This window comes from Callionymus lyra, chromosome 10 (genome assembly GCF_982586985.1).
Source record: "Callionymus lyra chromosome 10, fCalLyr1.hap1.1, whole genome shotgun sequence".
In the NCBI taxonomy this organism is placed as follows: Eukaryota; Metazoa; Chordata; class Actinopteri; order Syngnathiformes; family Callionymidae; genus Callionymus; species Callionymus lyra.
This window is the reverse complement of record NC_141827.1, coordinates 10,167,299-10,193,397: the sequence shown is the minus strand read 5'-3', so window position 1 is coordinate 10,193,397 and position 26,099 is coordinate 10,167,299. Positions and strand designations below refer to the sequence as shown.

Genomic DNA, 26,099 nt, shown 5'->3' with positions numbered 1-26,099 from the left:
CGATCATGTGATCACACACACACTAGCATTGACAAGTCATACAATATTATCGGCGCAGGTTCAAACAATGGATTATTTTAGGAATTATTGGGTGGCTGAGATTATATAAACATTAGTGAAGGGAAGATTTAAGATTACATTTAATAAACAAACCACAGAAAAATCACTGAAATAAAAGAAAAAACTTGATAAATTAAAAAAAAAAATTTCATACTGGCCAAACGTGGGCCAAATAACCATTAATTTGATGAACAATTATTTAACAGTGTATTTCTTAAAATTACAAAAATAAATATAATAACACTTTAATTTAAGTTCTTTGAACAACTGAAAACAAGCTCAGCTGTAGCCTCTTAATAAATTTTGAATAGCGCTATAAATCTTTTAGGTTTTGTTTAGTATATATTCTCTGCATTTTAGAATTGAATTGTTATAAAATTATCCTTAAAACAATAGTGGTACAAATGTTTGGCGAAATATGGTTTAATCGTCAACAATATTTCGCCAAACATTTGAACCACTATTGTTTTTTCAATTTCAATTTCAGTTTATTTAAAAGGACAATGTGCAGTTACATTTAAAAAAAAAGGCTGCACCAGATTAAGCACAATGATAACTTCCATCTGTAGTCCTCAACACAGATGCAGACAGTTTACATAATACATCAACATACAAATAAAGAAAAAGCACAACAATACACAAAAACACTGTACAATCTAATAAATTCAATGATGGCCAAAAACATTTTAAACTAGCTTTACATATCAGGCATCAATATGCAACTTTTTTACTCCTAATAAAAAAATAAAAATTACTTACTTACTTACTATTCTTTTAAGGATAATTTTATAACAATTTAACTCTAAAATGCAACGAATATATTTAAACAAAACCACCAAGATGTATAACGCTACTCAACATTTTTTAAAAGGCTACACCTAAGCTTGTTTTCAGTTGTTCAGAGAACTTAAATTTAAACTTTAAAAAAAATGAGATCGTAGTTTTAAATGACAAATTCCAAACTTTTATTTTATGACTTTTTCTTTATTACGTCCGTGGCGCTGAATGAGGAAGTGGGCGTGGCCACCGCTGCAGGACCGCCCCCCTCTCGCTGCACAATGGGGCAAAGATGATGCAGTCACGTGGTTCGTTCCAACGCCGTATATAAAGCGGCTGCTGCGTTCACCGGCTGAGAAGAGAAGACTCACAGGAAGCAGCTGCTCAACGACTGACTGGAGTAGGTCTAGTGTAGCGGCGGGAGGAGGTGACATCTCGAGGCGAGAAGACAAGAAGAAGAAGAGACTAGTAGGAAACTGTCTGACAGGACGCGGCGCGGATCCTCTTCTGGACCGAGCGGCAGGAGGAACCCTTCCCTGCCCCGGGCCTGTGTCCCAGCATCCCAGCCCCGGACGAGGGCCTGCGCTGGAGGACAGGACAGGGACTCGAGAGGTACGAGGTCCTAGAGGACTTGTTTAGGATGAGGGGGAGGAGACTCGACGTGTCTCTCTGCTGACATCACCTCCGTTAACGTGGGGAGAAGATGTGCGTGTTTGCGTGCGTGTGTGTGTGTGTGTGTGTGTGTGTTTGTCACCACAGATGTAGCAACACTTTAAAAAAAATACTTAAAATATTTACTGGTGCAGAAAGTTATAAACACGTTCAAAGCAAAAGGTTCTTATTGTTGGTTCTTTGAAAACGGTTCCTCCAAGTATTATGTAATATTTAATAGTTTTACAGCTTCTGCATCTGATGTTTTACTTCACTTTTGTACGTGTTTAAATCTTACCTAGTTTTCAAGATAGTTTTGATGCTAAAGATTTTAAGGTTTAAGTTTTAGTTAAAGTGATTCAGAATCTACCCTGGAAAGAAAACCCAAGAAAAATGCATTTTCGAACATGTATAAAATATGTATTATTTATGTACAACTCTCTTGACTCACTCACATGTTTCAAATGTTGAAGTTTTTCTCTCAAAGATACACTAAGTATCTCATCATGACCATGTTTTCAACTTATTTAAGCACTTTGTGACCCTGGTCTGGAAAAGCGCTATACAAATAACAATTACTTACTTACTTATTACTTTATGAAGTTGTACCCCGTCTGAAATCTGGGCGAACGAGAGGTTACGAGAGCAGTGTCCTTTATAACAATGGCTTCACTCCCCCTCCTCCAGCCCGCTGTAATCACACCCTGCTTTGTTTATACAATGAGTTCCTTGGAGGTGTAGACTTCCTGGACTGGTGACGCGTGGTGACATACCTCGATGTTTGAGCAATCACAGCAAAGTTGGTGCGGTTATGCTCAACAAGATTCCATCTCCAGAATACAGTTTTCAGTTTCAGCTTAGGTTCATTTTCTAATGTAAATATATTTCGATGAAAATAGAGTTTAGTACAAACACACACTGATGATACTATAGAGTCCAACGTCAATTTAGGAGACATAACATACAAGCACTCATAGGAATACATTATTTATATCTTGACTCATATTATATGTATGTAATGTAACATGATGTAGAATCCATTAAAATACAACATATATATAAACATATATACTACATAACTATTACTATCCCGGTACATATACAAAATAATACTAATGTAATTGCAATAAAATGATCAACACTGTTCTTTCACGAGACGTGTCTCTCCTCGTCCTCAGTTATCACTCTTCCATATACTTGATGAGTAATAGTTTTTTTAAACATTGTTTCTGTCTCAGACAAATACTCTGCTGCTGAGGTTTTTAATGATCATAAAAACACTTCAAAGTATATATTTTTTGTTGATACATTTCTCTTAAAGGATGTTTCGAGGCATGACTTGCTGAAGCTGCTAATACCGTTTTAGAAACACTGATGTATTGTCTGAGCCGAGGTTGTTTATAATACCAGCCGTTGAGAGGTTTTTGGTTTACAATGACCTGTAATTACTGACCTGGAATCCTTCGAATCTGCTGCTGGTCAGACCTTGTTTAGAACTTGTCTTCAGACAGACATTCAAAGACCTGCTGAGGACACTGTGACTTTCAAACTCTTGCCTTGTTTTCGTTGTTCTTTGAAAAAAGATAAAAATACATGTTTTTTTTTTTCTCATCCTCCTTTGGTTGCTAAGTAGCGACTGAGGAGAGATCCACCACTAAGCCTCATGGGTAAATTCTGCGCTCGTTAAAAATCGCATCTCGAGGTATTTTGTCAGCAAACTAAGGACAAAGCAGTTGAGTTAAATGTTTGTAAGAAGAATATTCAAAATACTTTCTTGAATGACTGAGCTGTGAAGTAGTGAAGTAGTTCACTATTTTTTTTAGGATTTAAATAAAGCAATTCAACTGAAGCTTTTTGAAAAATGACAAACTTTATCTCATTGTTTTACAATTAACAAACAACTATTATCATAATTGCATTTTAAATAAACGTATTATGTTTCTCTGGATCTGGGAAACGATTTCAACATTGGCTCTTCCAATTTTTAATATTAAAAAATGGAGAGTTTTTTTATTAAACCATTTTCATTACAGAAAAAGTTTGTGTTGAGTTCAAATGGCGAGAGAGCGCCGTCGGTTTAACTGCCTTTGAGCACCAGGTCTCCCATAAGACTAAAAAATAAAATGACTAAAACATTAACACAAATAACAAAACAACATCATATACACAATATTATGTAATACCAGACACAACAGTGTGTAAAGTAATATTATTATAGCTTAACAGTGGAAAAAAATGTGGTAAAAGTATGAAAATAAGAAGTAAATACGATGGAAAACTGTGAAGGGTTTAATGTAAACAACATATAAACTCAATGGTTTAGTCATTATCATAGTTTTAAGCTGAGAAAGGAGAAGAAAACTTGTTTAAACATTCTTAAAGAGGCGATGGCAGTAAAAAGGTGAGGAAGTGTGTGTAACTACACACTCACTCATTGAAGGATCATAAATGGATGAAGATGGTTTCACTTCCCGTCGTCATTAACCGTTATATGGGTCACAACATGCTGTCGGCGCTGAAGTCCTGCAGGAACACCAGGCTGTCCCTCAATTATCCGCGTCCCGATTTGAGTGAAAACTAGAGCTTGTCGTCTTTTGTGTGAAGTACAATTGGATTAAACTTCCTTAGTATTAAAGTGAGATAATATATGCTTTATGAAGATTCTATTGTTGGATGTAAATTAGTTAGTTAACTAGTTAACACTTTATAAATGTCATGTACTTCAGTATCTCTGTGGAAATGTAATCGAGAGGTCTGTACTCGAAAGTTTTATCTGCTGGTTAAGTGGAAAATATTGTTGCTCTCTTTCTTTGTCCTCATTTCCTTCATTAAGTCACATTTAGCACCTTTTCGGTTCAGTGTAAATGCATTTACAGATTAATACAAATGCTGCAAGTTAACCATAGTTTTCTATTGAGATCCTTTTGATTCGCTTCAGTGACGTCGTCCATGTTTGCTTTTAACCTTCATTTTAACTGGTTATGTTACATTTTCTGTGAGACCATCACTAGTTATTGAGCTGAAGTGACGTTTAGTTTCATATTTCAGTGTTATAAATTAAAAGAAGCAGTTGATGGGTCACCTTTTTTATCTTTTGGACACTTTTTTTCTTAGTTTCTTACCATTTTACCAGATCGTACATTAGTTAGTTGGCATTTCTAAATTCTTATTAGGCAATATTTCTCATATACTGCTTTTTGAGTCTATGGTTTTGAGTTTAAACCTAAAAGGAGGAAACTACTTTTCTGATTTTCTGGTCACGCTAACCTCAGTTAGTTCCCCGTTTTGAGTTTCCTGCTCAAAATAATGATGACAAGAGTCGTTTTCTATAGAGATTTGAAGCACATTGTATGTGTTTCAAAGAATGAAATGCTTGTTATCTTTGTTGTTGTCCTTGCAGTGACAAGATCAAGGAGATAAAGTGAGTTGGGGGGTCCTGGATTAGGGTTCTAGCTGTTGCTGAAAGGCCGTAGGATTACATTGTTGCTAAACTTGGGGTGTCTCTGTGAGTGTGTTCACTTCAAGTCCTCTGTTGTTGTGTGTTCACTTCAAGTCCTCTGTTGTTGTGTGTTCACTTCAAGTCCTCTGTTGTTGTGTGTTCACTTCAAGTCCTCTGTTGTTGTGTGTTGACTTCAAGTCCTCTGTTGTTGTGTGTTGACTTCAAGTCCTCTGTTGTTGTGTGTTGACTTCAAGTCCTCTGTTGTTGTGTGTTCACTTCAAGTCCTCTGTTGTTGTGTGTTGACTTCAAGTCCTCTGTTGTTGTGTGTTCACTTCAAGTCCTCTGTTGTTGTGTGTTCACTTCAAGTCCTCTGTTGTTGTGTGTTGACTTCAAGTCCTCTGTTGTTGTGTGTTGACTTCAAGTCCTCTGTTGTTGTGTGTTGACTTCAAGTTCTCTGTTGTTGTGTGTTGACTTCAAGTCCTCTGTTGTTGTGTGTTCACTTCAAGTCCTCTGTTGTTGTGTGTTCACTTCAAGTCCTCTGTTGTTGTGTGTTCACTTCAAGTCCTCTGTTGTTGTGTGTTCACTTCAAGTCCTCTGTTGTTGTGTGTTGACTTCAAGTCCTCTGTTGTTGTGTGTTCACTTCAAGTCCTCTGTTGTTGTGTGTTCACTTCAAGTCCTCTGTTGTTGTGTGTTCACTTCAAGTCCTCTGTTGTTGTGTGTTCACTTCAAGTCCTCTGTTGTTGTGTGTTGACTTCAAGTCCTCTGTTGTTGTGTGTTGACTTCAAGTCCTCTGTTGTTGTGTGTTGACTTCAAGTCCTCTGTTGTTGTGTGTTGACTTCAAGTCCTCTGTTGTTGTGTGTTCACTTCAAGTCCTCTGTTGTTGTGTGTTCACTTCAAGTCCTCTGTTGTTGTGTGTTGACTTCAAGTCCTCTGTTGTTGTGTGTTGACTTCAAGTCCTCTGTTGTTGTGTGTTGACTTCAAGTCCTCTGTTGTTGTGTGTTCACTTCAAGTCCTCTGTTGTTGTGTGTTCACTTCAAGTCCTCTGTTGTTGTGTGTTCACTTCAAGTCCTCTGTTGTTGTGTGTTGACTTCAAGTCCTCTGTTGTTGTGTGTTCACTTCAAGTCCTCTGTTGTTGTGTGTTCACTTCAAGTCCTCTGTTGTTGTGTGTTGACTTCAAGTCCTCTGTTGTTGTGTGTTCACTTCAAGTTCTCTGTTGTTGTGTGTTGACTTCAAGTCCTCTGTTGTTGTGTGTTCACTTCAAGTTCTCTGTTGTTGTGTGTTGACTTCAAGTCCTCTGTTGTTGTGTGTTCACTTCAAGTCCTCTGTTGTTGTGTGTTCACTTCAAGTCCTCTGTTGTTGTGTGTTCACTTCAAGTCCTCTGTTGTTGTGTGTTCACTTCAAGTCCTCTGTTGTTGTGTGTTCACTTCAAGTCCTCTGTTGTTGTGTGTTCACTTCAAGTCCTCTGTTGTTGTGTGTTCAATTCAAGTCCTCTGTTGTTGTGTGTTCACTTCAAGTCCTCTGTTGTTGTGTGTTCACTTCAAGTCCTCTGTTGTTGTGTGTTCACTTCAAGTCCTCTGTTGTTGTGTGTTCACTTCAAGTCCTCTGTTGTTGTGTGTTCACTTCAAGTCCTCTGTTGTTGTTGTGTTCACTTCAAGTCCTCTGTTTTTGTGTGTTGACTTCAAGTCCTCTGTTGTTGTGTGTTCACTTCAAGTCCTCTGTTGTTGTGTGTTGACTTCAAGTCCTCTGTTGTTGTGTGTTGACTTCAAGTCCTCTGTTGTTGTGTGTTCACTTCAAGTCCTCTGTTGTTGTGTGTTCACTTCAAGTCCTCTGTTGTTGTGTGTTCACTTCATGTCCTCTGTTGTTGTGTGTTCACTTCAAGTCCTCTGTTGTTGTGTGTTCACTTCATGTCCTCTGTTGTTGTGTGTTCACTTCAAGTCCTCTGTTGTTGTGTGTTGACTTCAAGTCCTCTGTTGTTGTGTGTTGACTTCAAGTCCTCTGTTTTTGTGTGTTGACTTCAAGTCCTCTGTTGTTGTGTGTTGACTTCAAGTCCTCTGTTGTTGTGTGTTCACTTCAAGTCCTCTGTTGTTGTGTGTTCACTTCAAGTCCTCTGTTGTTGTGTGTTCACTTCAAGTCCTCTGTTGTTGTGTGTTCACTTCAAGTCCTCTGTTGTTGTGTGTTCACTTCAAGTCCTCTGTTGTTGTGTGTTCACTTCAAGTCCTCTGTCCTCTGTTGTTGTGTGTTCACTTCAAGTCCTCTGTTGTTGTGTGTTCACTTCAAGTCCTCTGTCCTCTGTTGTTGTGTTCACTTCAAGTCCTCTGTTGTTGTGTGTTCACTTCAAGTCCTCTGTTGTTGTGTGTTCACTTCAAGTCCTCTGTCCTCTGTTGTTGTGTGTTCACTTCAAGTCCTCTGTCCTCTGTTGTTGTGTGTTCACTTCAAGTCCTCTGTTGTTGTGTGTTCACTTCAAGTCCTCTGTTGTTGTGTGTTCACTTCAAGTCCTCTGTTGATGTAGGATAGATGCATCGTCTGTAGTTATCTTTATACTTTACAAAAGCTAGAGCCGTGGAGAATCAATAACTGCTCTTATGTCATCTCTCAGTGTCATCTCGGTGTCAGTGGACTTTAGACTCGACCCGTTTCCATGCAGATGCTCAGTCTAATTGCAACTGACCCAAAACCAAATATAGCACCAATTAAAAATGAATCAGTCATCCTGCTGGACTCTGTGAATGACTGTGTTCGAAAATGAAAAAATAGTTTGTTTGGATTCACACAGTTAAGTCTGAACGTTCGTTTCCACGTCAGGAGCCTGAAGCTGTTGTTCCTTCTGTTTTTTTAAGATGTTGTTAAGTCGCATAAAGACGGACATAAAGCCTTTTATTTAGCATTAGCGTCACCTCAACAGTTTGTATTTGTGTCCGTTTTATATGTCTTACATTTCCTTGTCTAGTTTTCTTTTAGTCCCTGTTATAAAAACATGTTTTTCACCTCCAATGCAAATTTAATGAGGTTCACAAATGTCCCCGGGGCCCGGAGTGTGAACATGCAAGAATCACGATGAAGATGTTGTACCATCTTCTCCATGGAGTTGATTTTGTTACATAAAACCAAAATACGACCCAATTCAGGAGGGTTTCTTGAAACAGTATTTTGCTGGGGTAACACTAGATATACACACTTCCTCATACAACAAAAAAAGGGTACGAACCAAGGGTGTTGAATTACCCTCAGTAGTTACAATGTCATTGTTAGCTTAGCAGGAATGTTAGTGATGCTAAGCTAATCTATTTGTTTTCTACCATCTAAAGCAAGGGTCTCCAACTGATATAGCACCACGGATGGGTTTAAAATAGGCATTATTTAATAGATCAGCCTAAAAAAAACCCACAAAAGTCAAATAAAGATGCATCTCATCGTGCTGATGAATCAGCAGATGATCTGTTCGGGTTTCTCTCCATCAAGAATGTCCCATATTGAGTTTCTTTTCTGTCATTTTCATTACTTGATTTTACACGCAGTCGAGTATAGGAGTCTGATATGTGACTTGGTGGACTGGAGTGAGAGAAACCACTTGCAGCTGAACACCTCAAAGACCAAGGAGCTGGTCTTGGACTTCGGGAGGTCCAGGACAAAGCCACGTCCAGTGTCCATCAGAGGCGACGAGGTGGAGATAGTGGACAACTAACTAACTAAGTACCTCGGTGTGTGGATGGACAGTAAACTGGACTGGTCCTGCAACACAGACCATGTATATAAGAAGGTTCAGAGTAGACTGTACTTTCTGAGGAGGCTTCGATCATTTAACATCTGCAGGAAGCTCCTCTGCATGTTCTACCAGTCTGTGGTGGCCAGTGTCCTGTTCTATGCTGTGGTGTGTTGGGGTGGAAATGTGTCCAAGAGGAGTGTCAACAGGTTGGACAGGTTGATCAGGAGGGCTGGCTCTGTGGTTGGCATGAAGCTGGACTCACTGGTGACAGTTGCTGAGAGGAGATCACTGAACAAACTACTGTCCATCATCGATGATGACAGTCATCCTCTCAACACTGTCATCAGTGAAGAGAAGACCCGGCCTAGACCCGGCCCTGATCCATTATTTGAACCTGCGCTGATGATATTGTTTAACTTGTCAATGCTAGTGTGTGTGTGATCACATGATCGGGGCGGGTGTTGGACTCACATCACATGACTGCCAAACATCACAAGCACGTCCGGTCTGCTGTGTTTCTCAACACACTACACGCTGAGTTTCTATAGAAACATAATTAAATAAAAAAATTGGGGCAAAGAGACGCAGAATGAGAGCACGAATGCTCCTACCCAGGTGCAAAACAAATAGACTCAGGGACTCATTCATTCCTCGGGCTATTAAATTGTACAATTCTAAGTTCGGGGGCAGGAGTGGAGTGAGAGTATCTGGATGTTCTGTTCTATTTTAGTCTTTGTATCCTTTGTCTTTGTTGTTTTTCTTTGACCTATGTTCTTTATCTTTAGACTTGGATTGTGTCATCTTGTTCTTTCTCTTTATTTTCTACTTCTTATTTTATTTTTTATTTTTTTAGTTTATGAAAAATTGCTGGCTATTGGAAAAAAAACAATTTAGTTACTGTTAAAGTTTTACCTTACCTTACCTTACCTTACCTTACTTAACTTGACTTGACAGCGACTTCACATATCAAGAGTCAAACGCTGATATGACTTTGGAAAAAACTTTTTTTTTCAAAAATAAAACACCTTTCAGACAGTTGTAATCAACAAAATAGAAATTAAATTCTTTTTCTTTCTCCCACTCTCAAATTCCGGTCTTGAGGGATCAGTTGAGCTGGGACCCATGCCAACTTACTTGATATTTACATTCCTTACATTAAACATAACGTACAAATAAGCCTTCATAAAGTAAACCGTTTATTATTCAGCACTTACTTACCCTCTCTATCATTATTTCATGATAGTATTGTACCGCCGTGTGACATCCCGTCTGCTAGATTACATTCTGAAGACAAGGACTCAGAAACAATCACCAGAGAAATCTTAGTGTTTAGATTGAATCATTCTAAGACCGTCACGGTCTTGATAGAAGCCACGAGAACATCGTCTTGTTTAGTTTATCCTTTAGTCATACTAGTGGACGGTGACGATAGTGCGATGACTTTCATTCATGGAAGCGACAGCTGTCGCTTAAATGTTATTAAAAAAATGTGTGGGTCACACCAGGGCCAACTAACCCTTCAGGGTTCCTGTCCAAACACAAGTGGCGTTGGACCCGCGGCGGAGCATCAGACGGTCGTGGCAGCAGACGCCAGTCAGCTGCAGTTTACTCCTTCGGCGCTGAGGTCATCCCCGCGTTTGGAACTTTGCGACTGTTTACGAGCCGTTGAAACAATGACAACAGATCCGTTGATCCTCGAGTCATGTTGTTGGTCATGATTAATCATGCGCCACAAATCAACTCCTTGTATTCTGCTGACTTCACACAGAGTCCAAGTGTATAAAATCAAGCTATTTTAATCGCCTTTTTGTGTTTATATATCCTTCATGAATGTTAACATTATCTTGCGGTTCATGTCCTGGTTATAACAGCTGACTTCTGGATCTGTTTAAACTAAATCTTTCTAACTTATCCTCACATTTTTGAAGCTTTTTCCTTTACAACTACTTTCTGCCTCACCTGTTGTTCAGGCATAAATATAACCCAAAGTTATTAGTTGAGTCTTATTGGATCACTTGCGTACTATTTATAGTTTTTTAATGTTTCAATACAGCTTTGTTTATTTGTGTTTTTGTTTGTAAAACTGCAAAACTCTTAAAGCTTTAAAAAGGTTATAATTGGGGATTCGATTTGGATAGTAATCTGGAGAACTGACTGGATACTCAAAAAGATTTTCATTGACTCATATGACGGTTTTCTCTCTTCAGAAGTATGTTATTTTTCAAGTTAGCAAACATATTACTGCTTAAAAAACACTTCAGGGTCAAAATAACTTTTTTTTTGTTGAATTTAAATCGTGGTCAGTTTTTTTTCAGGAACGCAATCCTTGAATCATGGATATTGTTAATGTTTGTATACTGTGTTCTTTTAAATGTATTTCAAAAATGGTGTCCAAAGTAATGACCATCTTTTACTTTTGCTGTATAGAAGGATGGATGGATTGATAGATGGATGGATGGATAAATGGATAGGTAGGAAAACTAATTTTGGAAATTGGTAATGAGCTAGGAATACGGTGTAATAGCTTGACATAAAATAGTAGTGTGAAATATATGTTATATATTAGATAAAGGGGTTCATGTTGGAAAAATTACTTTAAAAAATCAATTCAGTTTTTACCTTTATATCCATCCATCACTCACAGTTCAGACACAGCTTACTGTTGCATTATCTTTCCTATTTTTATTTGTTCAGCTTTTTACATGATTTTGTGGAACTCCTGTGTTGTTCTCAGTGTTATCTTGACCTTTAAAGTATATATTTTAGTGAATATTGTTTTGATTGTTTAAGCGCTTTGTGACCCTGGTCTGGAAAAGCGCTATATAACCTACTTACTCGCTTACTATATCAATGAAAAAACATCACTTTTGACCTTCCTTGTGATGCCACTTCGGCTCAAGTTTCTTCTGTTCTATCCTCCTTCTGACCGCAGACCTCGGCGGTCCACTGACCCATAAGGTCCTCAAGCCTCAGCGATCTCTACCTGGCACCCCAGTATCCGGGACCAACTTCCCGATTGACCTCCGAACATCAATGGAGGAGAAATATAAAGAAATCGCAGAGGTGAACATCCATCCGTTGATTTGTGTAGCATTGAAATTAACCTCTTTTTTCTTTTTTTTTCAACGCTGTCGCTCGCAGGAGCTGTTCTCACGCAGCATGGCGGACAGTGAGATGCGCAGCGCTCCCTACGAGTTCCCGGAGGACAGTCCCATAGAGCAGCTGGAGGAGCGGCGCCACCGCCTGGAGAGGCAGATCAGCCAAGATATCAAGTGAGGGAAATGGAACCACCTCGATCCAGTGGCATCAAAGTCCGACTGACTCCTTTAAGAAACATCTTAAGACGTTTTTATTTGTTCAGGCTTTTCCTTGATTTTCTGGAACTCCTGTGTTGTTCTCAGTTTTATCTTGACCTTTAAAGTATATACTTTATTGAATATTGTTTTGAAGCGCTTTGTGACCCTGGTCTGGAAAAGTGCTATATAAATAAAAATTACTTACTTACTTACTTACTAACCTCATGGCATGTTTACCAATCAAAAGTCCATTGATGTGGAATAACTTTACATTTGCAACTTGTATATATTCTGAAAATAAAACCAAAAATAATTTGACAGAAGAGTTTCATAGATAGTCATGGTATGAACTTCTACTGGTCTTAGTGAGAAAAAGGTTTGGTAAAATAGAAAATATATTTATAGATGAAAGCTTGTTACTTTCGCCCCTTATTCACTGCGGGTGTTCTGAGTAATGCTTTGCCGCCCAGCCACTGGCTATATTCGCTCTACATTTAAGTGCTTCTTAAATCCAATCATGGTTCTTCTTCTTCCACAAATGATTTTTTTTATTGATCTTAGCTGATATATTTGTGTTCTTAATGTCGAACGAATCATCAAAGCTGCACAACTAACCCACATGTCGGTCCCTATCTGTGTGTTCTTTGGGTCACGGTGTGCAAACGCGCCTGCTTACGCCAACACTGGCATTTGGTCATTTTGTTGTTGCTCTTCTCTCTTCCTCCCTTCTTCGCCCTCGCTGCCCTGCACCGCTGCTTTTCCCCTTCAAGGCTTGAGCCCGAGATCTTGCTGCGCGCCAAACAGGACTTCATGAAAATCGACAGTGCTGCAGATCTAGAGTGAGTGAGCTCGGCTTGTGTTTCGTCTGCCATGTTGTTCAGAAAATGTGCTGGATTTAAGGATTCAAAGAGCGACTGCAAGGCAGTTTACATGGACACGTTTTGACCCGGAAATTAAATAAATGAATAAAAGTTAAAAAAAATACATCGACAAGTTGTGCTGGTTGGTTAAACAATATATATAGTTATAACTATATTGACCCCTTTGGAAATGCCTTTTTGAATCCAAACTGAAGCTGTGAGTGAAGCATGAAAACATGCCGGTAGACTGAAGTACACTCACTTTTTTGAGTGTTTGAAGAAAATGAATACAAATCCTGTAAACAACGGGTTAAAAAATATTGTTTTTATCGATGCTACACCAAATAAGACAGGTTTATGGTAACGGATTCACCGGCTACAACGTCGGGAGATGATTTTCTTGGTTAAAATTAAGTATTTTAATTCAAAATTACTGTTTTATTAATCCACATCATGTTTGATGAATTGCTCAACATTGACAAAAATCATATTTAAATCGATAATAAGCATCTGATATTTCTTAATATGAAATAAGATCAAGAGAGAATTTCTTCATATTTTCTATATTTAATGGTGACAAAAAATGATCTTGATAAGGTGTTTTTGCTGTTGATTTTTTATCAATGGCATAATTTCTTTTACAATGAAAATGTGGGTTTTAATGCTCATGCTATTTAATAAATGCTAAGTGGGACATGGATAAATAGACCTAGATTTTAGTTTAAAAAAAAACAACAACCACAAAGTATAAATTTATATCAATAATGACATTGAAACATGTATTTTGTCATTCACAACAACTCCATTAAGCGTTTTTTTCCTTTTCATTAAGACAAGATTACATTTTGAGAGCTCCTGAAACGTCGGTTACATAAAAGAGGTTTCGTGGAATAAGCAACATATGTTGTTGAACACACATCAGCCTTATCTATGTTCAAGCCTTATCATCAGACTATTTGCCAAAGTATTCATGTTAAATATTGTTTTGCAGTAGTTTCAAATTGCTCACTGGCTCCGCCTACAGGTGAAGGAGCATCATTCAACGATCACATTTACTAAATATTTACATTTAAGTGTCATTTCTCGCACCATTATAATTAAGAAAAAAATCCTGTCAGGTTGCTGAAGGACACGGATGTGGACAGCGTGGACAATGGCTTCACGATGAGGGAGATGCCGATGGAGCGGGAGTACCAGCGGGTGTCAATATCTGGAGAAGAAATATGCGGGGTAAAGTAACTCTTTTTCCTGGTATCATTCAACTTACAAACCACGTTTCTTTTCCTCCAGGTGCCGTTCACGGATCTTGTGGACGCCGCCAAGTGTGTGGTGAAGGCGCTGTTCATTCGGGAGAAGTACATCCACAGATCTCTGCAGTCGTTTTGTAAAACCACGGCCGTCGCTCTGGAAGAGCTGGGATTTCAACCGCAGGAGCCCGGAGTCAATGAAGACATAGCAGAGACGCCCGTCGACGCAGGTTCTTCTTTTTCTACTTTCCTCTTTTGTCGTTTAAATAACGGCCGAGGATCCCTCAACACCTTCTGTTTCTTGACTTTTGAAGTCCCGTGTGTTTTTTTAAAAGAAGGCTGTCGCTGCGATCTGTAATTCTGTCTGAGGTCTCACTTCTACTACAAAACTGCAGAAAAATGACCAAATCTGACCTTCAACTGAGAAAAATCTCTAAATATAGGAAAATGATGTCACAACATGATCTGGAGCTTGTAATCCATGTGTTTGTTTCTTCTCGTTTAGACTATTGTAACAGTTTATTTTGGTGTCTTAACAAGAAGGATCTGTCTCGCCTGCAGTTGATACAAAACTCTGCAGCAAGAATTCTGACTCGCTCTAGTAGAAGAACTCACATTTCTCCGATCCTTAAAACTCTTCACTGGCTTCCAGTTTCTTTCAGGATCAACTTTAAAATTCTGGTTCTTACTTTCAGATCTATTCATGGTCAGACCTTCCATCAGTGATCTGATCCAGCCTTACACCCCATCTCGGGCTCTGAGGTCTGTGGATCAGAATCTACTGATGGTTCTTCCTCTCCCTCTGTGTTTGATGGATCTAGATAGATAGATCGAACTTTATTGAAATTATTTTTACAATTAGACACAGCAATACAGATGATAATTCCTAAAAATAAGAACAAGAACAAGAACAAAGAAAAAGAAAGAACAAGAGGACACAATCTAAGTCTTAAGACAAAGAACATAGATCAAAGACAAAGGATACAAAGACTAACATAGAACAGAACATCCAGATACTCTCACTCCACTCCTGCCCCCAAACTCAGAATTGTACAATCTAATAACACGAGGAATGAAAGAGTCCCTGAGTCTACTAGTGTTGCATCATGGGAGGAGCATTCGTGCACTTCATCTGCTTCTCTGCTCACTGATGACAGTGTTGAGAGGATGACTGTCATCATCCATGATGGACAGTAGTTTGTTCAATGATCTCCTCTCAGCAACTGTCACCAGTGAGTCCAGCTTCAACCACAGAACCAGCCCTCCTGATCAACCTGTCCAACCTGTTGACACTCCTCTTGGACACATTTCCACCCCAACACACCACAGCATAGAACAGGACACTGGCCACCACAGACTGGTAGAACATGCAGAGGAGCTTCTTGCAGATGTTAAATGATCGAAGCCTCCTCAGAAAGTACAGTCTGCTCTGAACCTTCTTATATACATGGTCTACATATACAGGACCAGTTTACTGTCCAGCCACACACCGAGGTTCTTCTGATGGACACTGGACGTGGCTTTGTCCTGGACCTCCCAAAGTCCAAGACCAGCTCCTTGGTCTTTGAGGTGTTCAGCTGCAAGTGGTTCCTCTCAGTCCAGTCCACAAAGTCTCCTTCAAAAAACATCTTAAGACATTCTTATTTGTGCAAGATTTTTCCTGATTTTCTGGGACTCCTGTGTTTGTCTTATGTCTTGGCCTTTTAGAGTTTTTAAATTTGTAGGTATTTTTGATTGTGTATTGGTTTTGATTGTTCAAGGGCTTTGTGACCCTGGTCTAGAAAGACGCTTTACAAATAACCAATACCTTACTTCCCTCAGACGCCCCAGTCCACCCGCCTGTGTCCACTACCCACCCGTACGACAACATGGACCCCAAGAACATGCCGGCAGACGCAGGATACACGTGCAAGATGGTCGACGGCGTCGTCCACGTCTACACCAAGAAAAGTGAGACGGAGAAGTAGGTTTTTTCCATCAGGAAGTACGGTTTGTGTTTTTCATCTCAACCTTTTTATATTCAATTCCCTTTCATCCGGTTCCAGACCGGCCGAGGTGGACCTGCCTTACCCGGATCTCAAAGAATACATCGGAGACATGAACGTCATGATGGCTCTCATCATCAACGGACCAGTGTGAGTCTCTTCCTCTGTTTGCTGGTAAAATCATTATCAATAAATCAATAATTATAATCATGATTCAAACTGTTGATGTTTACATTCATCACAGACTAAGGTTTCCTGTTGCTCTTACTGAGAATACTTTTTTTAAATTTATTTAAATATGTATGTTATGTCATAAAAAACATGATCACTGACATAAAATATAAGATAAATAAAACTAATAATTTTTATTAAATCTGGTGAAATCTTTGAAAGTTGCCTCTTCATGGGCAATACAATTTTTTTTTATTAAATTAATTTAAATTTTGTAATTCCAAACAGCACAAAGACTATTAATTATGTTGATAGGATATGGTGACGAAATAAAACTCAATCTTAAACATTTAATATTCCTCAATCAAATAATGTCGATTAAATATTAGAGTTCTACTGAAGTACATCAGTCCCATTAGCATATTGAAATGTTGAATGTAATATTTCAAATGTAACCATCTTTTTAAGTTACTGGATTTAAAAAAAATCCATTTTAATAGTTGGAAGAAGTTGAGTTTTCATCAAAATAATTCCATTCATTTCATTATTTTGATATATTTTTCAAAATAAACAAGATTTTATTACACATATGGTTTAATTGTAATTCTAATAATTCAAAAATAACGCTCTAAATTAAATATTGTGGGGTTTTTTTCTTTAAAATTCCATACAAAGGGTTTGTATAATAGTGTCATCATGATTGGCTGAAAGTTTGATCAAGTAGCTCTGGGCTCTTTTAGTCTGTTCTGGTTGAACTATTATCCCAACATTCTTTATAGTGAATTTAAAAAATCTAAAGATATTCAACTTCAATATTCTTATGACACTAATGTGCATCTATAGAATTCACTAGCATAATGAACACTAGGTTTTGAGCTTTGTTAGCATAAATATGGCTAATTAGATGTAGCAACATTAAGTAAGTAAGTAATTTTTATTTATATAGCGCTTTTCCAGACCAGGGTCACAAAGCGCTTAAACAATCAAAACAATATTCAATAAAGTATATACTTTAAAGGTCAAGATAAAACTGAGAACACAACAGGAGTTCCCGGAAAAGCCTGAACAAATACAAACGTCTTAAGATGCACTAGATGATCTGTGGGTTGAAAGTTTGAACTTGATCTGTAGCCTTCAAATGTTCTGAGCGACTCATTGTTGTCAGACGTTTGTTCTCAGTCGAGCCAATGGTGCAAAACGTGCCACAGGAACAATGTGTTTTTTAACGTCTTCACAGGAAGTCCTTCTGCTACCGCCGCCTGCAGTATCTAAGCTCCAAGTTCCAGATGCACATCCTGCTGAACGAGATGAAGGAACTGGCCGCCCAGAAGAAGGTTCCCCACAGAGACTTCTACAACATACGCAAGGTGAGAGAGAGAGAGTTGTGTTGTTGGTGCAGGCTTCAGTTGTGTCGTCGTTGTGCAGGTGGACACACACATCCACGCCTCCTCCTGCATGAACCAGAAGCACCTGCTGCGCTTCATCAAGAAAGCCATGAAGAAGTACCCGGAGGAGATCGTGCACGTGGAGAACGGGCGCGGCCAGACCCTGAAGGATGTGTTCGAGAACATGAACCTGACGGCCTTTGACCTGAGCGTGGACACACTGGACATGCACGCGGTGAGTGTTTTTGAAGCATAACATTTAATCTAATTCACGACGGTCAGCATGAAAGGATGAATTATTAATAACTTCTTAAATGTTTGAATAGAAAAAAATATATATATTTTCTCATTTAATTTTTAATAATAACTTTTTACACATTGAGTTTGTGATTGTAATTCAAATATTTCAAAATCAAACTTTTCTAAATTCAATATTTTCAAAGTCTTAGCCCTTTAAATTCAATTTAAACATGTAAATATTAAATAGTAATATAGTGCTACAGGATAATACCAAAAAAGTACTCGGCTCCACTGAACATTCAAGTAATTCTGTGCGACACATGATTGGGAAAATTCAGTATTTTTCTTCTATTATACCAACATTTTATATTGAATTTAAATGGCTACAAATTCAAAGATATTGAATTTAGAAAATGTATTTTTGAATTATTGTATTGAGAATATCCAACTGTATGTGTATTTAAAAGAAAAAAAAATTTTTTATTAAAGTATATTAAGCATTTTTTTAATTAAAGAAAAATAAGCATAAAAAATGTATTTTGATGACACTGACATGTATTGATATATATTTATATTTATGTATCTATTTATATGAAATAAATTCTCTGAATTTATATTATATTTTTATAAAATTTGAAATTCAATACAAGAATGTTTCAATAATAGGGCCATAGTTTAAATTAATTTAAAAAAAAATCAAAATGAATGATTTCCTTTTTTATAAAGTTTAATATTTTAATTTCCAATAATTAAAGATAAATATTCTTTATTAAATATTATTTGTATTTGGAAGATCAGCATAGAAAAGTTAGTTATAGTCGCACCAGGATTGGCTGAAAGTTAAATCAAGTAACAAGTCAAGTCAAAGGTCATTTGTGTGTGTGTGTGTGTGTGTGTGTGTGTGTGTGTGTGTGTGTGTGTGTGTGTGTGTGTGTGTGTGTGTGTGTGTGTGTGTGTGTGTGTGTGTGTGTGTGTGTGTGTGTGTGTGTGTGTGTGTGTGTGTGTGTGTGTGTGTGTGTGTGTGTGTGTGTGTGTGTGTGTGTGTGTGTGTGTGTGTGTGTGTGTGTGTGTGTGTGTGTGTGTGTGTGTGTGTGTGTGTGTGTGTGTGTGTGTGTGTGTGTGTGTGTGTGTGTGTGTGTGTGTGTGTGTGTGTGTGTGTGTGTGTGTGTGTGTGTGTGTGTGTGTGTGTGTGTGTGTGTGTGTTTGTGTGTGTGTGTTTGTGTTTGTGTTTGTGTTTGTGATTGTGATTGTGTGTGTGTGATTGTGATTGTGTGTGTGTGATTGTGATTGTGTGTGTGTGATTGTGATTGTGTGTGATTGTGTGTGTGTGTGTAAACTGTATAATGTATACATATAAAAAATATTCCAACATAAGGTTCCATTAGGGCAGAATTATAACAACATTTTTATATTAAATTAAAAAATATATGTATTAAAGTATTTAATTTGTAAAAAAAAATGTTATTGTTGTAATTAGGATATCACACTATATGTAAAAAAAAAAAGGTAGTAAAAAAAATGTATTTTATTTTTTTAGGTACAATATTTAAGACAATACCAGTCATTTTGAATAGAAAATTTGAATTTAATTAGATTTTTTTTTTTTAATTGAATAAAAACTGTATGTTTTCAACAGTAAAATATTCAACTCCGATGGCACTGATATACTTGATATACTTAATATACTTCATATACTGTCACACGTACAGAACGAGTTCTTCAAACTCTTCTCCCGACAGGATCGAAACACCTTCCATCGCTTCGACAAGTTCAACGCCAAATACAACCCGATCGGCGAGTCCATCCTGCGGGAGATCTTCATCAAGACGGACAACCACATCGAGGGGAAGTACTTCGCTCACATCGTCAAGGTGAGTCCGTCTGTCGCTCGAGGGTCCGAACCCCCCGCTGACATCCTCGTCCAGGAAGTGATGTCGGACCTGGAGGAGAGCAAGTACCAGAACTCGGAGCTGCGACTCTCCATCTACGGTCGCTCCAGGGACGAGTGGGACAAGCTGGCCCAGTGGGCCGTCAACCACCGGGTCTATTCGGACAACGTGCGCTGGTTGATCCAAGTGCCGCGTCTGTTGTGAGTTTGAAAATATCAACAATACTTTCTTTGATTAACTAACCCTGGTCGTGGAGAATAACTGAGAACAGACTGATTTCATGTTTCAAAAAGAACAAAGTTCTATGAAAAGAACAAAGGGCAAAGGATGACAAAGTGCAAATTTTAAGAAAATAGATTAAAGGATTATTTTCATTTATTATTCATTTTCTACCGCTTTATCCCTTACCGGGGTCACGGGGAGACTGGAGGCTATCCCAGTATCATAGGGCGAGAGGCAGGGGACACCCTGGACAGGATGCCAGTCTGTCGCAGGGCAAGGATTATTTTATGCATTTCATTTTTTTTTTACACATAAAGTTTAATATTCTAATCCCAATAATCCAAAAGAAAGATGTCTTAATAAAAAAAAAAGAATTTGTAGCTTTTTAAATTCAAAAAAAGATGTTGTAACAATATCGCCAAAAATACCAAAGGAGTACTGAGCTACTTGATTGATTTATATTCAATCTAAACAGCTATGAATGAAAAAATATGAAATCTTCAAATGTTGAATTTGTGTGTTTTTCAAATTTAAAAAAAGTATATTTTCAAAATGAATTCATAATTTTTGACACATGCTTTTTATGTTAATTACAAAAATCTAAAATATTTTTCGTGATTATCAAGTCTGTGTCAAAAATAATTAATTAATTTTAAAAAAATGTATATTCTTTTATTGAACTATTAAAAAACCTTAATTCAACCTTTCAATATAAATAATTTAATTCATTTTAAAATGTATACGTTTACTGCCTAAAAAAAAATCTGTTAAAAAATGTAAATGCTTAAAAACACATTTTTTAAATTTTAATTTCACATTCAATTCTGAATATATATTATATATATTCTGATATAGAAAGATGGATGGATTTGTTAGAGAAGAACAAGAAGTTTGTGAAAATAAAAGGTATATAAGTTATAAACTAGAATTATTTCAGTAGTAAACAAATACAAAATGAATCTGAAACTAGAATTGTTCAAATAATAAAATCTTGAACGGAAAAACTTGACCAGACAAATACTTAAACGTGTAAAAAAACATGACATTTTAACAATATTTATTGTTTGTTTTTGCTGACGAGTGTCTGTCGTGTGTCACCAGCGACGTGTACCACACGAAGAAGCAGCTCACCAACTTCCAGGAGATGCTGGAGAACATCTTCATGCCGCTCTTCGAAGCCACCATCGACCCCCGCAGTCACCCGGAGCTGCACCTCCTCCTGGACCACGTGAGTCACGTCGGACCGGCTCAGCCCGGCGAGCGTCACTGAGGGTCTCTGAACCGACAGGTGGTGGGCTTCGACAGCGTGGACGACGAGTCCAAACCCGAGCATCACATCTTCAACCTGGACAGCCCGCTGCCCGCCGACTGGACCGAGTTGGACAACCCGCCGTATTCGTACTACCTGTACTACACCTACGCCAACATGACGGTGCTGAACCACCTGAGGAGGTTCGGGTCGTTCCCCCCCGTCGGTGTCGTCTCGCTCTCGGAACCCGTCCTGAGGATCTGGTTTTTCTTTCTGCTCCACAGACGGCGAGGCCTTCACACCTTCGTGCTGCGACCTCACTGCGGCGAGGCCGGGCCGATCCACCACCTGGTGTCGGGTTTCATGTTGTCGGAGAACATCTCTCACGGACTGCTGCTCCGCAAGGTCAGGGCGGCCATGTTTTTTTTTTAAATAACTGAATTTAAAAAAATATGTATTTTTAAAATTAACAAATGTTTTTACACATAGTTTGATATTATAATTCCAATAATAATTTAAAAATAAATTTTCTAAATTATTATTTTTTCTTTAAATTCAACATAAAAATTCAACGTTAAAAAATTCAACGTTAAAAAATTCAACGTTAAAATTCAACGATAGAATGTTTTCACCAGACGATGACAAAACAGTACAGAATTTTCAGCCAATCATGCGACACATGTTCAGTGTACTTTAGTTAGTATTGTCTGGTACTATTATACCGTTTAAATATTTTTTTATTGAATTTAAATTGCAATGACATAAAAAATATTGAATCTAGAAAAGTAATTTTTCATGTATTGAACCTAGATGATCAAACTCTACGTGTCAAACAATTTTTATTTATTTTTTGTTATAAACAAAACAAACCCAACTTTTGATTATTCAAATTAGAATTTAATTAATTTAAATAAAATATTCAGTGCTTGAAAAAAATGTCAATAAAAATGTAAGAATCGCGTGTTAATCTGGATGTAAAGTGACGTTTCCTCCCGTCAGGCTCCGGTGCTGCAGTACCTGTACTACCTGGCTCAGGTGGGCATCGCCATGTCTCCTCTGAGCAACAACAGTCTGTTCCTCAGCTACCACCGGAACCCCCTCCCCGAGTACCTGTCCCGGGGTCTCATCATCTCGCTGTCCACGGACGACCCGCTTCAGTTCCACTTCACCAAGGTCTGTCTTCACCTCTAGTTATTATTATTATTATTATTATTATTATTATTATTTAACTGATTCATATAATGTTTGTCTTGTAGTTATTAAAATTATGATTATTTAACTGACGTTTATCGTGTGTGTTTAAATGAATGTGTGTGTGTGTGTGTGTGTGTGTGTGTGTGTGTGTGTGTGTGTGTCAGGAGCCTCTGATGGAAGAGTACAGCATCGCCACTCAAGTGTGGAAGCTGAGTTCCTGTGACATGTGTGAACTGGCCAGAAACAGTGTTCTTATGAGCGGATTCTCACACAAGGTAACACACTCTCAAACACACACACACACGTTTGTACTCTCACACAAGGTAACACACTCTCAAAACACACACACACACACGTTTGTACCCTCACACAAGGTAACACACTCTCAAACACACACACACATGTTTGTACTCTCACACAAGGTAACACACTCTCAAACACACACACACACGTTTGTACTCTCACACAAGGTAACACACTCTCAAACACACACACACGTTTGTACTCTCACACAAGGTAACACACTCTCAAACACACACACACATGTTTATACTCTCACACAAGGTAACACACTCTCAAAACACACACACACATGTTTGTACTCTCACACAAGGTAACACACTCTCAAACACACACACACATGTTTATACTCTCACACAAGGTAACACACTCTCAAAACACACACACACATGTTTGTACTCTCACACAAGGTAACACACTCTCAAACACACACACACATGTTTATACTCTCACACAAGGTAACACACTCTCAAACACACACACACATGTTTATACTCTCACACAAGGTAACACACTCTCAAACACACACACACATGTTTATACTCTCACACAAGGTAACACACTCTCAAACACACACACACATGTTTATACTCTCACACAAGGTAACACACTCTCAAACACACACACACATGTTTATACTCTCACACAAGGTAACACACTCTCAAACACACACACACATGTTTATACTCTCACACAAGGTAACACACTCTCAAACACACACACACATGTTTATACTCTCACACAAGGTAACACACTCTCAAAACACACACACACACATGTTTGTACTCTCACACAAGGTAACACACTCTCAAACACACACACATGTTTATACTCTCACACAAGGTAACACACTCTCAAACACACACACACATGTTTATACTCTCACACAAGGTAACACACTCTCAAAACACACACATACATGTTTATACTCTCACACAAGGTAACACACTCTCAAACACACACACACATGTTTATACTCTCACACAAGGTAACACACTCTCAAACACACACACACATGTTTATACTCTCACACAAGGTAACACACTCTCAAACACACACACATGTTTATACTCTCACACAAGGTAACACACTCTCAAACACACACACACACGTTTATACTCTCACACAAGGTAACACACTCTCAAACACACACACACATGTTTATACTCTCACACAAGGTAACACACTCTCAAACACACACACACATGTTTATACTCTCACACAAGGTAACACACTCTCAAACACACACACATGTTTATACTCTCACACAAGGTAACACACTCTCAAACACACACACACATGTTTATACTCTCACACAAGGTAACACACTCTCAAACACACACACACATGTTTATACTCTCACACAAGGTAACACACTCTCAAAACACACACATACATGTTTATACTCTCACACAAGGTAACACACTCTCAAACACACACACACATGTTTATACTCTCACACAAGGTAACACACTCTCAAACACACACACACATGTTTATACTCTCACACAAGGTAACACACTCTCAAACACACACACATGTTTATACTCTCACACAAGGTAACACACTCTCAAACACACACACACACGTTTGTACTCTCACACAAGGTAACACACTCTCAAACACACACACACATGTTTATACTCTCACACAAGGTAACACACTCTCAAACACACACACACACATGTTTATACTCTCACACAAGGTAACACACTCTCAAAACACACACACACATGTTTGTACTCTCACACAAGGTAACACACTCTCAAACACACACACACACATGTTTATACTCTCACACAAGGTAACCATTCTCAAACACACACACACATGTTTATACTCTCACACAAGGTAACACACTCTCAAACACACACACACATGTTTATACTCTCACACAAGGTAACACACTCTCAAACACACACACATGTTTATACTCTCACACAAGGTAACACACTCTCAAACACACACACACACGTTTGTACTCTCACACAAGGTAACACACTCTCAAACACACACACACATGTTTATACTCTCAAACAAGGTAACACACTCTCAAACACACACACACATGTTTATACTCTCAAACAAGGTAATACACTCTCAAACACACACACACATGTTTTTACTCTCAAACAAGGTAACACACTCTCAAACACACACACACATGTTTATACTCTCACACAAGGTAACACACTCTCAAACACACACACACGTTTATACTCTCAAACAAGGTAACACACTCTCAAACACACACACACATGTTTATACTCTCAAACAAGGTAACACACTCTCAAACACACACACACATGTTTATACTCTCACACAAGGTAACACACTCTCAAACACACACACACATGTTTATACTCTCACACAAGGTAACACACTCTCAAACACACACACACATGTTTATACTCTCACACAAGGTAACACACTCTCAAACACACACACATGTTTATACTCTCACACAAGGTAACACACTCTCAAACACACACACACACGTTTGTACTCTCACACAAGGTAACACACTCTCAAACACACACACACATGTTTATACTCTCAAACAAGGTAACACACTCTCAAACACACACACACATGTTTATACTCTCAAACAAGGTAATACACTCTCAAACACACACACACATGTTTTTACTCTCAAACAAGGTAACACACTCTCAAACACACACACACATGTTTATACTCTCACACAAGGTAACACACTCTCAAACACACACACACGTTTATACTCTCAAACAAGGTAACACACTCTCAAACACACACACACATGTTTATACTCTCAAACAAGGTAACACACTCTCAAACACACACACACATGTTTATACTCTCACACAAGGTAACACACTCTCAAACACACACACACATGTTTATACTCTCAAACAAGGTACCAGACTCTCAAACACACACACACACATTTATACTCTCACACAAGGTAACACACAAGGTAACACACTCTCAATCACACCCCCACAAGTTTATACTCTCACACAAGGTAACACACAAGGTAACACACTCTCAAACACACCCCCACAAGTTTATACTCTCACACAAGGTAACACACAAGGTAACACACTCTCAATCACACCCCCACAAGTTTATACTCTCACACAAGGTAACACACAAGGTAACACACTCTCAAACACACCCCCACAAGTTTATACTCTCACACAAGGTAACACACAAGGTAACACACTCTCAAACACACACACACGTTTATACTCTCACACAAGGTAACACACAAGGTAACACACTCTCAAACACACACACGTTTATACTCTCACACAAGGTAACACACTCTCAAACACACACACACGTTTATACTCTCAAACAAGGTAACACACTCTTAAACACACACACGTTTATACTCTCACACAAGGTAACACACTCTCAAACACACACACACATGTTTATACTCT

The 26,099-nt window shown here is 38.2% G+C and overlaps 1 protein-coding gene across 6 annotated transcripts in view; it reads left to right on the top strand.

Moving 5' to 3' along the window:
* Positions 1 to 26,099, top strand: part of ampd2a (adenosine monophosphate deaminase 2a) — a 37,054-nt gene that overhangs the window by 5,539 nt on the left and 5,416 nt on the right. For 4 of the 6 annotated variants that reach the window (XR_015712894.1, XR_015712895.1, XR_015712893.1 and 1 more), the window contains exons 2-17: positions 11,563 to 11,693; positions 11,772 to 11,902; positions 12,697 to 12,765; positions 13,905 to 14,016; positions 14,077 to 14,263; positions 15,855 to 15,996; positions 16,079 to 16,168; positions 17,427 to 17,556; positions 17,615 to 17,809; positions 19,554 to 19,685; positions 19,740 to 19,903; positions 21,027 to 21,153; positions 21,214 to 21,377; positions 21,459 to 21,579; positions 22,174 to 22,347; positions 22,533 to 22,643. Coding sequence is in view for 3 of the 6 variants with exons in the window: in XM_087800113.1 (XP_087656239.1) it covers positions 11,563 to 11,693; positions 11,772 to 11,902; positions 12,697 to 12,765; positions 13,905 to 14,016; positions 14,077 to 14,263; positions 15,855 to 15,996; positions 16,079 to 16,168; positions 17,427 to 17,556; positions 17,615 to 17,809; positions 19,554 to 19,685; positions 19,740 to 19,903; positions 21,027 to 21,153; positions 21,214 to 21,377; positions 21,459 to 21,579; positions 22,174 to 22,347; positions 22,533 to 22,643 (2,180 nt within the window). In the remaining 3 variants the exon portion in view is untranslated. Of the gene's footprint in view, positions 1 to 1,145; positions 1,450 to 11,562; positions 11,694 to 11,771; positions 11,903 to 12,696; positions 12,766 to 13,904; positions 14,017 to 14,076; positions 14,264 to 15,854; positions 15,997 to 16,078; positions 16,169 to 17,426; positions 17,557 to 17,614; positions 17,810 to 19,553; positions 19,686 to 19,739; positions 19,904 to 21,026; positions 21,154 to 21,213; positions 21,378 to 21,458; positions 21,580 to 22,173; positions 22,348 to 22,532; positions 22,644 to 26,099 lie in introns of those variants that run through there. The other 2 variants (XM_087800116.1, XM_087800115.1) reach the window with 2 other exon arrangements.